This window comes from Protopterus annectens, chromosome 4.part1, assembly GCF_019279795.1.
Source record: "Protopterus annectens isolate FY-2018-M chromosome 4.part1, PAN1.0, whole genome shotgun sequence".
Taxonomy (NCBI): Eukaryota; Metazoa; Chordata; order Ceratodontiformes; family Protopteridae; genus Protopterus; species Protopterus annectens.
Window position 1 is genome coordinate 378,316,292 of NC_056734.1, and position 15,567 is coordinate 378,331,858.

General features: G+C 38.2%; 1 protein-coding gene across 1 annotated transcript in view; it reads right to left on the reverse strand.

Annotated features, from left to right (window-relative positions):
- Positions 1 to 15,567, reverse strand: part of LOC122801212 (5-hydroxytryptamine receptor 3E-like) — a 177,957-nt gene that overhangs the window by 53,998 nt on the left and 108,392 nt on the right. The window contains exon 7 of the mRNA XM_044070765.1: positions 14,061 to 14,271. Coding sequence (XP_043926700.1) covers positions 14,061 to 14,271 — 211 coding nt within the window. The remainder of the gene's footprint in view (positions 1 to 14,060; positions 14,272 to 15,567) is intronic.

Here is a 15,567-nt window from a genome sequence, read left to right on the forward strand (position 1 = left end):
TGAAAGTTAATCTTCAGAACCTTCCAGAACATTAAGCATTATATGATGCTAAAGTCCATCTAGAGGCAGGCTCATTGTACCTTATAAGTGGGTGATTGCAAAATGAATAGAAAAGTAAAAATAACAACACATGCACATTAAGATACACAGTGATGGTTTAACTCATGGCATTTAACTATTTGTCTCTCTTTGACAGCTATAGCAATGTTTTGGTTGAAGTATATTAAATTATAGAAATAAGTATACAGTGGGCAAGTAGGAGAATGTGAAAAGAAATCTGTGGTGAGACATATACCCCTTATACTGTGCAATGAGCAAGCAGTAAGCACTGCATGGCATGTAAAGCTGTTAGTTGATAAAAGGTTTAGAGGGGTTGATTTGTTAATACAGTGGTAGAGTCAGGATGGATGGGATAAGTGCAAACATGAAGGTAGTCTTGAAAAGTTGAGATTGGAGATTGTAGTATAATCACTAGTGACATTTGAATGAGAAGGATCATGCCAGAGGTGTTATTAAATGTGTTATTACTGCATTTTATTTTACATCTCTCACAAGAGTTTTAAGGTTGGCAGAAAGAATCATTGGCACCTTCCTTACACCTCTGGAGGATCTACACAAATGCCAGTGCAGCGAAAGGGCCAAAATGATTTCCAGTGATCCAAAGCATCCTGCCAATGGTCTGTACACTCACCTGTCCTCAGGCAGGAGATACAGAAGCCTGCATTGTAAGATCACCAGACTAAAAAACAGTTTCTTTCTGCTCTCCATTAGACTGTTGAACTCTTGGGGAAAAATGAACCATGACGTCCGTTACATAACTAGCCTATCAAGGGACTTATTTTATGGATGTGCAATAACTAAGTGCAATAATAAAGTAGCTCACCTACACACTGAAGGACTGTAAAGTGAAATATACAAACTGTGCAATAATTCAGTCTAGTCAAAGATATGCTGTTATTGTTTCAACTTTACTTTGACAATATTACTTTCATATTGCTCCTTGTCTTCCTTGTCTCCTGTTCTGGGATGGGTGCGGGTCACTGCTGTCCTATTTTACTTACTAATTGCTACTTATTAAATTTCTACTGTGATATTTTATTATTTTTTCTCTGTCTATATGTGCAACTGTTTCCTGCATTGAGAACGAAGCATTGTCATTTCATTCAGCTACACTGCTGTGTAGTTCTGAATGACAATAACGTTTTCTTTGACTGACTTTGAATAATGGTGGGGACAATAATAGAAAAATAAGGTTGCTGAAGATGGCAAATCAACTAGGAGAAGCCTGAGGACAGATTAATTAAGGATACTTGGGTAAGATGTGGGTGATGTGCAGCAGCTGGAAGATGTAAACACAACTAGGAAAAACTACACTACCAAGGATATCTTCCTTTATGACTAGACAGAGAACAGTAAGATCAAGGTTGTAGGTCAGTAAAGACAGTGCTAAAAACATTATGCAGTTAGTGTTTTGCAGAAGAGGCATTATGACTTCAAACGCACAGGAAGAGCCTTTTACTGTTGTTACAAATGAGGTCTCTAGAGACTGAGTTAACCATGAAAGTAGTTCATTGCATTATTTTGCTGGTATTATTTCAGTACATGGATCAGCATCTTTGCCCCAAGACCTCATGGCTACAAACCTTTAAGAAGCCATGGTCTTTACTCAGGACCAATGTATGGTGACATAGGAAACCTGTTTAATCTTAATGTGATGAGAGATCAAAGTGTGTATGAACCAGCCGCCTGGCTTGGATGACAAAATAAACATCGAGTGCCCTCAAACAAAGGTAAATGCTGTTTGGAATTAATGTATTTAATCACTAAAAAGTTTGTTAATTAACATTGCTTTTATCAGTTGTTGCACTGTGTGATTATCATGGAATTTATGATACAAAACTGGCTTTTTTGCACTTGCATTTGATTTAGTGTCATTGACTGAACACAGTATATGTACTGGTAGAGCTTATTTGGATTCAGGTGTGAATATCAACATTACAGTACATTAAAGCATTGATCTTGAAAACACACAAATGAAATGCTACAAGATTACAAAACTCAAACCGCTCAGAGGCATGTCAGTGCAATGACATAACACATATAGTATCCCTTTTCAAGGGCACTGTCTTATTAAGCGACTTCCTCAGAGTTGCAGTTTTCAAGTGGAAATTGAGGGAATAAAACCCTGGACTGCATGATGAAGCTTGTCAAGTCCCTGCTATAACCTGACATATCATAGTCACTATTCTTCTGTTTTACCTCTTTGTCTACCATCCTTAGCTCATATTTTGTACTGCATCATGTTTCCTCATAATATGTAACAACTTTAGAATCATTTTATCCTGCCCTAGGCTGCAACAATGCATGTTTTCATGTTATCAGGTACATAATACATTAAATCAAGAAGTGGTGAATAGGACAAATGATCTCATGCTATTGTTCTCTGTCAAATTACAACTAGTTTAATCCATCTACAGGAAGAAACTCAACCCATATATAATTATTCTGTATTAATTCAGTGATATGCTGACATAATTACAAGATTTTCTTATATGCCTATGCTTCTCCCACATCAAGCAAACCATAAGTGTATTTTTTTGTTGTTGTAATATTAGTCTCTTTTGTTTGAACTCACCTTACTCAGTAAATTCTGTCTACATACTAACATCATGAAGCTAGTGTATATTTTATATATGGTAGCCCCACTTTATTATCGAACATCCACATTATTTTTCTTTCATTATTATTTTCTCTGATATTTCAAAATTATTTACTTATGCTTTATTTTAAAACCCTCCATTATCACCCAGACAGGTCTCTAATAACTATTTCTGTTCAATCCACATAGAATGAGAAGCACATGATTCCTCTACCTGTGGAGTATCTCCTTCTACTGCTCACATCACTCAGCCAATGACCAAGATGTGGGGAATAGCTGTCCACTGCCAGCTAATATCATATCTCCTGATTATATAATGGGTTTAGAAAACAACACTTGAAAAAAATCAAACAAGGACAATAGAAATGTCAAGGAATTTATTTTCCATGCTAAACTGTTCTACAGCGAGCTTAAACAGGCTGATCCTATCTATAGGATACAGGGAACATTTTTGGGATAAAACATGATAGCAGCTTATTATCCCTGTGGAAGACATTACAAGGGATGGCAGTACACAGGCTTCTTTTCCTAGTATTTTTAACATGTGCCTACTAAGGGGTGCCTGATATTGGAAATAAATGTACCCTCCTCGCCAAGCAAGGATAATTTGCATTGGCTCCTTCATTTCCCCTCATGCATGACCTTTCAGTACCTAGTTCATTAGCTGATCTTGGATTATGGGCAGCAAAATCAGATGTCTTCTCACTGTACCATCTGGCTAACTAGGCTTCTCCATTTCATATTTTTCATGAATGATATGTGACAAATTTTAGTGAAACACCCTTAAATCAATATGCTGACAATGCTGCATTGTACTTTTCACTGCACCATTCCGAGGATCTTGACACGGTGCAGTGGTTAGCAAGTGGAAAAAAGAAAAAAGCGATCTAATGCTAGTAATTGCATATGCAGCAGTTACAAGGATGTGTGTATGTGTGTGTACATGCGTGTGTGTGAGATAGAGTGTGTGTGTGTCTGTGTGTGTGTGTGTGTGTGTGTGTGTGTGTGTGTGTGTGTGTGTGTGTGTGTGTCTGTGACATTATTAAATATATATCTTACTTTGGATGCAAAATACCCGCGGTGGTGGTGCTGTGGTAGTGTTGTCGCCTCACATTAAGACGCTGTCCGGTTCGACTCTCAGCTAGAGCGTCTTCTGCGTGGAGATATGCGTGAATGGGCGTACCTTCATTGAAGGTTGTGCATCAGGGCTGGTAACTCAGCACGTAAAAATCAACTAGCAATCATTAGCAGACTGAAGTTCCGCTGTGGCGACCCCTAACTGGGAAAAGCCGAAAGACGCAACAACTTTGGATGCAAAATACTTCTTCTTACAACAATTATATATTCTACATCAAATTTAAAACAGCGAGAGGAACTATTTAAAAAAAAAACAGTATTAAAAAATTCTAAGCACAAAAATGTCTTGCAGGGTGGGTATTTCCAGGAAATAATGGACTTTCCAGGGGTAGGGAGGCCCATTTCCTCTGGAATAGGGTTTAACAACATCCCTGGGAGGCCTGTTATTTCTTTGTAACACAGACCCTCTTGGGCATTATTGCTTCATAATTTAAAAAGGTCTGTTACAATGTTTTGAGCAAATTATTCAAAATAGATACCTATTCCTCTAGACCCATCCCTTTCCGTCTGTATATATTAAGTCAGGGATACCCAGAGAAACCCTAAAGCTCAGTGTGAATTACAAAATCTGCAGGCTATTAACTTCTTGATGATCCCCAAATGTGTAATCTTGGACTTTCCAAAAAGTATCAAATACCCACAAGGAGCCAGGAATCATATTTTCTTTTTCATTAAGGCTGCCCTTAGAGAGGACCATCAGATCTCTCTGGCTAATGCTGATTTCCAATAGATTTCAGAATCATATGAGTTTTACATAAACTTATGGTCTTCTGCACTTAACAATACTACCACACAACCAGGCCTAAGTTTTTTTCTTTTTCTGCTCTCATTATGAGCTCAGAATAGTAATAATGTTCCAGTTCTTATCAGACCACAGGCTTTCTCCAGACTCATTCCTACAGCTGGGAACAGTTTCATTGAACCCCCTCAGATCAATTCTAAACTGTAACACTATTTCTGAATCTCTCTACAAACTCCAAACTAAATAGTAACATGGAAATACTTCTTACTTATCATCTTACTTTTTTCTTCTGTCTTTAAGTCAGTAAATTCTGCTCTCATCAGTCACTGTAATGTACCTTATTTCTTCACCCTTCCCACATGTCCCTGCTAACAGCACTTACTTGTTTTTGGTTCTTATGTTCTGTAAATGACTTGATGTTTGTTCAGTCAGGTTCTTGGATGATGTTTGTCTATTTTGGACTGACACGGAAGACAGGTTAAGGGAGTTTTTGGACTTTTTAGCTTCCACCATCACTTTCTTGACCTTTACACACCGAGTGTTTGTTGATAACATGGAATATTTGGGTGTTTGTATTTAAAAAACTGAAAATGTTTTTTGTTCAAAGGTGTTTCACAAGGACATGTTTTCAAATTCCAATCTGCATTTTTCTAGTGCACATCCCTTACATCAGAAGTTTGGGATTGTTAAAGGGCAATTTATTAGAATTAGCCGCCCGACCTCTTTGGATTCTGACTTTGAAAAGGAGTGCGACATTTGGGAAAAAAATTTCCTTGAGAGGGGATACCACAGGAATATTGTAAGTAAATACAGGAATGATGTCACACAGAAAAGGGATGAGCTCTATTTTCCCTTATTAGGGAAGGGCCCTCTTGTGGTACACAATCTTGTGACCAGGCCTGAAAAGGTGGTTGATGTCAACAGAATTTTTTCTATGGAATTTGGGGGTAATGCCTCCATTATGAGTCAGTTGACCCAGAAGGAGTGGGCAAAATTTCTGGAATTTACAGACTTGGACGCTATACAGCATGATCCCTTACTTTTTGTGTATAGAAAAGGGAAATATTTGAAGGACCTTTTTGAGGGACACCATTACAGTGCTGCTTCTAATAGTCGTAACAAAAAGGGTACATATAGTTGTGGCACTTGTGCACAGTGTGGCCTTATGGCCAACTGTGAAATGGTTTACCTCAATAGTAGGAGGAGGGAGATTAAAATATGATTTATTCTAATTGCAACACCCTTGGTGTTGTTTATATGGCATCCTGTAAAATTTGTCAGGCATTCTATTTGGGTAAAATGGAGAGGAAATTGAAAAGACGTGTCTATGAACACCTTTATGAAATTAGAAATAAAAATGAGCGGAATGCACTCTATAAACATAACTTGGTGTGTAAAGAAGCAAGTTTTACATTCTACGTGGGGGAAGAAGTTCCCATGGACATTAGGGGTGGTCCATGGGAGGTTAGTTTGGAGTACCGTGAGTTGTTTTGGCAGGAAACTCTGGACTCTGGGAGGCCACCAGGGTTGAATGACAATATCAGCCTGTCATCATTACTTAAACTCAGGGCAGAAAAGCTATGAATGTTTGTTTTTGGTTCTTATGTTCTGTAAATGTCTTGATGTTTGTTCAGTCAATATACTGTTAATTTATACATCAACTTTTTGTGATTTTAGGTCATTCAGGACAACATTTTTCTAAGCTTAACTTACTCAATTGATTTTATTCAACATTTAGGATTTTACTGTGTTTCTTAATCAATGGTTTTTAATTGGATTATCAACTTATGATGCTGATTGGTTCTTACTTGTATTTTAAAATGTATTTAAGCTTTGAGAGCTACTAGATGGCTTTATCTGATGAAGTCTATCCTTTACTTCGTGATGAAAACGACTGTGTACCATTTTGTTAGAGTTAATGTTTTGTGATTGTGCACTTGCTGTGGATTAAAAGACTTCCTATTTTACTGCCTCGCTTCCTGGAGTGGTATTCTATTTAAAGAAGTAGAAAGGCAGCCCTATTCATTGCCTTTGTGCGTATTACGCTATATGCAAGCAGTGCTAGTCTGCTTAAAGTGATGACAACTCAAGCAACTATGCTGTAGTCCCCATTGAATAATGTATTCACTAGAACTTTAAAATATAAAATATTTCAGGTGTAATAATCAACCAATTCAGGGTTGGTTGATTATTACCCCTGAAATATTTTATGTTTAGATGGAATAGCGACTATGATTATCGCTCATTTTTAAGTGTTTATTCTATTATGCAAGGCTGACTGCCCATTTTATTCAACTAAAGCATGTTATGATTGCAGTCGCTATATAGTTTTTAAGGTTAAACCAAAAGTTTATATTAAATAGTATCCGCTGTAAACGGCCTTGTAGTGATTATGTAACATGTAAAGCACATTGTATTGGATAATGTTTCTTCAACTAATCAAATGCACCTGTGGATAGACTGATTATGTGAGTATAAAAACTGTTTTTTTGCATATTTTACTTGTATGGGCTGATTAAGCCACCTGTCCAGTGGTGAAGGCGCTAACATCATTGAACATTTATTTATTTTACTTGGAAGTATAAGTGTGCTTTGTATGAACCAGAGAGTCATGCTTCGTTCCACTGTTTTCATACTATTTGCTTGGCCTATTTATTTAGATATGTTTTGTGTACCCCAAAATTCATTTTAATCATGAATGTTTAACTTTTACCTTTCAGGTTTGCAACCCTATACTGAACTCATGTATTTGTAAAAAGTAACTGCCATTTTGGTTGGGTCATGGCTGAAAATAGTGCATCAGCATTACCACACACATACTTAGTTAATAAAAAAACTAAGAATAAACAAACTGCATATCAATGCAAGCATGATGGCATGAACTGCAAGGCTGTAGTAACTGAAAGTCTAAAAGTTAGCAGACAGGATTTGGGGTATTAGCTGTTAACAGCCTGTTGTTTGCAGCCATGGGCAGAGGCTTTGAGTTCCTTTTAGCTATGTTGGCCTATTTTGTGATTCTGAGCAAGTTACTAAACCCGGCAGAGCTCCTAGGTTGCTCCTGAAAAGGGGCACTTGCATCCAATGGACTTACCTAGTTAACAGATGTTTTAAACATGATTAAAGTCGTAATAGTATTTTTTCATGCATAAATTTGAATCTAAGGAAGCATGTACAAAAAATGGAAAATTGATTCTAAACTAGATTTATTAATTTCATAGTGAAAGCATATGCATAATGTGTAGAATGTGAGTAATTGCCTGACTGTATATCCTCTCTAGCCCCAGTTATGACATTAACTTCATAAAGCTCCAAAGTCTGTATATGTTTATTGAGGGAATCTGGACAGTTGTTTGAGAAGGCAGGTAGTTCACTAATTTTCATTGGACACAGTAGAATAAAATACAATGAACATTCATTTTATTTATTTTATTTATTTATTTTACATTTGTTAACTGGGAAAATCCAGCTGGACCAGGTCCATTTTCAGTGGATGCCCGGGTGAAAAAGCTCCACAATTAACATATAGTAAAGTAGTTATGACACAGGTAATACAGACAAGAAAAACAGGCTAATTGTTAAGTACACACATACAAATATTGTTCACAATGCTTCAACTGTGATTGGTAAAGAATTGATACTTTGATAAAGCGTTACATATAAAGTACAACTGACCTGACAGAGAAAATGCTATTCTTTAAACAACAGTTACATACAATTTGTGTTTTACATTTGCTTCTATTAAGGAACAGAGAAGGAAAAATAATATAACCTGAGCATCCAGATTATAAGGAGGAAAGTCAGATCTATGAGAAAGTGAGAGTCTAGAGTTAGAGTAGTAAATAGAAAGGAGAAGAATGCCAGATGAGACTGTCATGTAATACATGGGCAGATCCAGGTTTTCCTGACATGTGCTTTGAGTAGTTTTTTAAATTGTGTGTTTGTTGTAGTAGAGGTTATGATTAGTGGGGATGTTATTCCATTTTTGTGCTATGGTATTGGAGTATAGGCCTTTGCCAGCAGTATTGTTGGCAGTTGTAGCATTGAGGAGAAGTTTATAAGATGAGCGAAGAGGGCGACTGGTAGAATAAAGTGTTAGCAGCTGTTTTAGTGCTGGAGTTTTCTCTGGGTAGTTTACGATGTTAAAGGCACAAGTGAGTTGTTGGTAGGTGAGTAAGTGAGGCAATTCTAGCCATTGAATTTATTTGAGTGCCTGGCAGTGGTGGGTTCTAAAGGGCGAGTTGGTGGCAAATTTTGCAATTTTATTATAACATGATTCTAGCTTGTCTAGATCTGTTTTTCTAATATGGGTTACAATTGGCACTGCATACATAAGTGTTGACAAAAGGTGGGTCTGAGCTAGGGTGACTCTTGCTTTATCTGTGAGAAAGTTTTTATGTCTATGGAGTGTCCCCATTTTCTTATAAACCTTCTGGATTGTTTATGCTATATGAATATCAAAAGATAACTTATTATCTATTTCCACTCCTAGGAGTTTAGTATGGGTTGATGGTGAAATGACAGTGCTGTTTCTGGATGTGATGGAGAAAGTTGAGGGAGTAGATTTTGTTTTATTAGGGGTGAACAGGAGTAATTTGGTTTTGATGAGGTTGAGAATGAGTTGGATATCAGTGATCCATCTTTCAACAGCAGAGAATGATTCTTGGGCCAGTTTTTGTAGGGTGATAATAGATGGGGCTGCACAAATAAGTGTAGAATCATCTGCATATTGAATTAGTGTAGCATGTTTGGAGGAAGTATGTAGATTGTTTGTAAAAATTGAGAAAAGTAGTGGACCCAATATAGAGCCTTGTGGTACCCCAATAGAGTTGGGCAGAGGAGAAGATAGTTCATTTTGCCATTGGACAGCTTGTTCTCTGCCAGATAAGTAACTTTTAAACCAGGATATAGAAAGCAGAGTGAAGGAGAGTGAGTCAAGAGTGTCTAGTAGTTTAGGATGTGAGACCATGTCAAAGGCTTTGGAGAGCTCTGAAAAGATAGCAGATACATAGTTATTGTTATTTCTGTGATGATTTGCCAGATTGGTGAATGAGAGAAGAGCTGTGGTTGTGCTGTGGTAGGGGCGGAAACCATGTTGAGTAAAGGAGAGAAGATTGTGTGAGCTCAAGAATTGCATAACTTGCAGGTGTATGCACTTCTCAAGAAGTTTGGACAGGGGAGAAAGTATAGCTATTGGCCAGTAGCTGGAGAAATTATAGGATTTTCCATCTTTGTGAATGAGTATGATGTAGGCTATTTCCCATAGTTTTGGTACATAAGCTTCCTGAATAGACCTGTTTATTAGAATTGAGACAGGATATGATAGGGAGTCAGCTGCTATTTTAAGAAAGTTAGCAGGTATACTCTCTGCTGCAAGAGTGGTGGGTTTTAGGCCAAGGAGGAGTTTTTTTTTAATTTTAGATGTAGGGACAGGGGAGAGAGAGAAGGATGGTTTGTTATTTGGTTGTGTTTTAGAGTTGTTTCTAGAATTGTCTGAAGTTGTAGTGTGGGGTCTATCAGTATTAGATATTTGGGTTGATAGAGTTTGGATTGATTTAATAAAATGATAGTTAAGATGGGAAGAAATATCTTTGTTGTTATTATTAGGGCTGGGGGGTGGGGCAGAGGTGGTAATTTTGCCAGGTTTTAGCAAGGTGTTGATGCTGTGCCAGAATTTTTTGGGATTTTTGGAGTATTTGTTTTGGAGATCTAAAAAGAAATTTTGTTTATCTAGTTTGTTTTGTTTTTTGGCTTGATTCCTAAGTTGCTTATAGTATTCTTTTGTGAAACTGGAGTTGTTTTATTTCCATTGTTTCCATGCCTTGTCTCTATTTTTTAGTAGGGCTCTTGTATCCCTACTCAACCATGGAGCATAGTTTGCTTTGGCATTTACTTTCCTAATTGGTGCCATTGAGTTTAGAACTGTGATAAATGTGTTGTTGAAATAGTCTACTGCTATATCTAGGTCTAAAATTCTTAGAGGTTCCCAGTTACATTGCTTTAGAATGTTGTTTAGGTCCTCTGGGTTTAGATTGCAGTCATCTCTGATTTGTCTGTAGATTATAGGCTTTTGAATATTGATACATTTCCTTAGGAAGAAAGTAGGTTCATAGGTAGGTACTAGGCTATTGGCTCTAAGGCCTATATAAGCCTAGTCAAATGGTACCCTGGCTTTTGCCACCCAAGAAAATAATTTTCCTGTGCCCCTGTCAAGCAGAGCCACAGAAGTGATCCCCGGGGTGAATTTCCTATCTCCCATCCAATCATCAAGATTTTTCTTGAAAAGTGCTAATGAGTAGCTTTGTTTGATATAGATAGGTAGTTTGTTCTAGATTATGGGAAGTCTCTGCGACAGAAATCTATCCCTCCAGCGTGTTCTGTTTATTGTGGTGACAAGGTTTAGGTCCCTAGAGCATGTAGCTCAGAGGGATTGGGATTTCTTTAAGTGGAGCATGTCCAACAGCTCTGGCTTTGACATAGCTTTGTATGTTAGGCAGAGATCACCTCTGAGTAAGCAATAAGCGACAGAGTAAAGCTGAAGTTTTTTGAGATGGTCTGCATTGGGCATCTGTTTGAGGCTGGTAATCCTCTTTGTGAGGTATTTCTGCGGCCTTTCCAGTTGTTGTAGATGTCTTGTGAGGTACATACCAAAAGGGGCATTGTACTCTATAATGGGTCTAATGAGTGATGAGTAGAGGGGAACAATGACCTCTTTCTTCCTGGATGAGAAACCTTTTGTGATGAGGTGTGCTATGTAGAAGGATTTCCTGACGACTGTGGTGATGTGATTATCAAAGGGGAGACTACTGTCCACCTGTGTCCCAAGGTCTCTTATCATACTTTTGGTGTTAAGTAGACTACTGCCTATGTGATAGTTCATGGGTACAGAGTTTTTACCAAAAGGGATGACAATGCACTTTTTGTCATTGAGCTTGAGGCCATGGCTTTGACACCAGGCATTTGCCTCAGTGAGGCCCTTTTGTAGGATGTCCACATTGTTAGGAGTTTTGATTATGGCTCCTAGTTTGCAGTTATTTGTGAACTTTGTTAGCCAAAGACCTTCTGTGTTAGCCTGTATTTCAGAGAAGTAGATACCAAACAGGAGAGGACCCAGGACTGAACCCTGTGGTGCTCCATTTGTCACTGGCCTGAAGTTGGATTTTGAGTCTGCTACTTTCACAGTGTGGGTTCTGTCAGTGAGCCAGTTAGCAACTCATCTTGTGACATAGGGATTTATACCTAGTTTAGTGAGTTTATCTATAATTCCAGAGTGGGGGATGGTGTTGAAAGCCTTAGCGTGAGATCTAGATAGGCTGTATGAACCACCTTACTGTCATCTACAGCATTGATGACCACTTCAAAGAAGTCTATCAGGTTTAGGAGACATGATCTACCTTTTACAAATTTGTACTGGGTAGGGACCAGGGTTTGGAGATTACCAATGTCATTGTTTATAAGTTCCATGATGATATGTTCCATAGCCTTGCAGACCAGGCTCTTCAGGCTAATGGGGCGGTAGTTCCTGGGGTCCATGGTGGCTCCCTCTTTGTGGAGTGGGATAACCATTGCTGTGCGCCATTCAGTGGGCACAACGCCTGTGGTGAGGCTATGATTGAACATGGTACTTAGGTGGGGTGCCAGTTCATTCTGTAGTTTGTGTAGAATGCAACCTGGGATGTTGTCAGGTCCCATGGATGCTGTGTTTTTGGCTTTGGAGAGTGTGTTTTTTACCTGTGCAGCCATGATTGCAGGAACTTTGCATTCTTCCGGTATAGAGATGGGCCCTTTAGGGGGTGAGAGAGGGGTAAAGTTAGCATTGAACCTATCTGCCAGGATGTTGGCAATATCAGTTGGTTCTGTAATTTTTGTGCCATTGTGCTGTAACTCAGAGCAGATCTGAGTGTTGCCATTGAGATTCTTGACATAGCTATAGAATGCTTTGTGGTTGTCTTTAGAATCCATGGCGATTTTGTTTTTGTAACTACCTTTGGAGGATTTTATAAGGCATCTCAGCTTCTTACTGAGGCTGACCATGGAGTTCCTCCAATCATGGGATTTTACTCTTTTTTGCAGGGGACCACCAGATTGGCTTCCTTTTTTTGTAGGATAGCATCTTGGTTCTGTTAGGGATTGCACGATCCATGCACTTGTGTAAGAGCTTATAAAGTGCATTTGTATTGGATTCAGCAGTCGTACCTCTATTGTCCATCAGCATGGGTGCCATGAAGTTTGCCACTTCTGTCTTAAGAAGTGTGAAGTTGGCTTTGGAGAAAATTTTTACGATGGCTTCCCTAATGGGGGTGGGGGTGGGATGTGGATGTCTAGGGTGATTAGCTAGGGTGATGATCACTAAGTCCATCTGGTAAGCAACCAGTCTGATAGTGATGTTTGGGGCTTTTCACCAATGTCCAATCAATAATGGTTTGTTTCTGGGTCTTTTTGTCTATTCTGGTGGGCTCTTGAATTAGTTGGGTAAATCCATAGAGGTTAATTTGGTTGGCAGGGTTGCTTGAGTTACAGGTTAGCCTGTCACCTAATAAAATTGTTTCTTGAGGAGAATTCTTACTAAGCCATTGAAAGATTTCTTCTATGGTATGAGTGTTATTTCCAGGAGGAATGCAGCTGCAGAGGATGTTATTTTTTTTGTCATTATTTAGTGCTAGGGTAAAACCTATGGTTTCTGCATTTTGGAATATTGATAAAGGGGTATGGAGTGGCTGGAGGTTTAGTGTGTCTTTGACTAGAATTGCTACCCCATCTCCCTTCCTACCTGTTCTATCTAACCTTATCATATTGTAACCTGCTGGGAGGATTTCTTCACTAGGTATATTTGGTTTTAGCCATGGCTCGGTAATACTAAGTATGTCAGGGGAGTAGTGGGTTATAAATGAGTGAAGGTCAGGGACTTTGTTGCAGATACTTCTGGTGTTAATATTAATGATTAGTAGATCAGATTGAGTTTTGTTGGGAGGGGAAGTGAGTGGAGGTCCTGGGTTTGGGTGTATGTCACCTGCGATGAGTGTTATATTGAGAGTAAAAATGTTCTTAATAGTGTGCATTAAGTTTGAAAGGGATACGTAGACTACTTTTCTATTGTCAACAGTTGGTAGGTGGGTCTTATTAGTGTGTATAATAGTGCTACTGTTCAATAATGTTTAGCAGATTTTAAAGTTTATATGGATATTGGTGTGCCTTCTAGTGTGTGTTGTGTGATATGAGGTGCTGTTTAGGTTGATGTATGTATGGATGTACTATAGGATAAGGAATTGCGTGCTTGTAAAAGCAGTGGTAATAGGAGTTGCATTATAAGGTCTGGTAGGAGAAGGAAGATATAAGATGCTGGGTGAGGGGTGGGGAGGGGGTGGGTTTGGAATGTGAACGTGGGTGGATAGGTGATGAGGTGTGCTTCTGTTTATTTGTTGTGAGTTATAGCACTTGTATTGAACTGCATTACTGAAGCTTTTCTTCCTTTCTGCTCTTAGACATGCATCACATGGTAAATCTAGAGACATTTGTATGCCTTACCTATCAGTGGTGTCCCATTAGTGGTACTGGGAAGCAGGTCATTCATAATCAGTAAGAAGACTGTATAACCCAGGAGCAGTGTCATCTTGAAGGAAGCTCGGTCTACACTGTGTGGCGGCAGGTGGAAGCTCATTATGTCAATGACCATCAGAAATGCACTTGGGATCAGCAGATTAACAACGTACAACAGTGGCCTCCTCTTTATCACCACCTATGTATACAAGAGAATGGATCTGTGATTTTAATGACAATGTGGCTATTTTAATTATTCATCATCTAATCAGAAAGGAACACTGATTAAAAAAAGAACAAGACATTTTCACTCAGTGGGAAAGCTGAATTTAAAAACAACTTATAAATTAATATTTTATGACAAATTGGAAGTTATAGTATGTGTTACAGGAAATTAGGTAAGCATATCAAAAATGAAAAATGCTGTCAGATATGATATATAAAACACAGAAGCCATCTTGGAAAAATAAATAAACAGTCACATGCAATAGCAATGAAATGCATCACATCAGCTCACAGAAAAAAATAATATTGATGAATATTGAATGGATGTATAATGGGCTGTAACAAAATGGCTGGAGGGAGGGGGACAGAAAATTATGAGGTATAATATAATATACAAAATAAAAGTGAAAACTTAATTTCAAACAATAACAGCTTTGTGAAGGTGAACTGGTACCTAGAAAATAAGGACTATATTATATCGGGTAGGGAGGATCCAAGACACAGATGTACTATATATTACATTGCTTGATTTGGCTACGTGGCCTTTCACACAGAGGCAAATCTATGAATTGCTACTCAGTCTCTTGATAATCTGTGTGTGAAATGTAGATAGCTGGCTACATATTCCTCATTATGGAGCAGATCTATGTCAATATTTACTCATGCTGTGCTGCACTCTGTTTTAGAAATATGCGCAACTGTGCAAACACCCCTGCACCAGAGAACACAGCCCTCTTCTCTGCAGAAGCATAGTAGTCATCATGAATCCCAGACATGGGCAGGATATTTCTCAATTTATATCAACAACAATACTTTTGTTTCAACAGCCTCTTAGCAGATGCACACTTTCTAGTGTCATTCACTTATGTTCTTGCCCCTAGTTTAAATAGTGTTGATAGGAGAGAATAACTGGAGGAGCTTTACTTTTACTCTTCCTCTTTAATAAAATCACTGAAGCAACATTATTAACAAGCCTAAATGGATACCACATTTTGGGGCACTCTTGTGCTTCTATGACGTATGGTACAGAAGGATACTATGCTAACATCTGACATCTCTATGGTTCAGAAGGGTACTATGTTAACATCTGCATGGTACAGAAGGATACTATGCTAACATCTGGAATCTCTGAACATGGAAGGATATCGTAGGCAGCAGAAGGTATAAGAAACAGTGCTAATAATGACTGAAGGATAGCAGACCAGATCACGTGACAAATATTTAAAAGCAATGAACAAAAATCTTTTCAAAATATGAGGAAATTTGATGT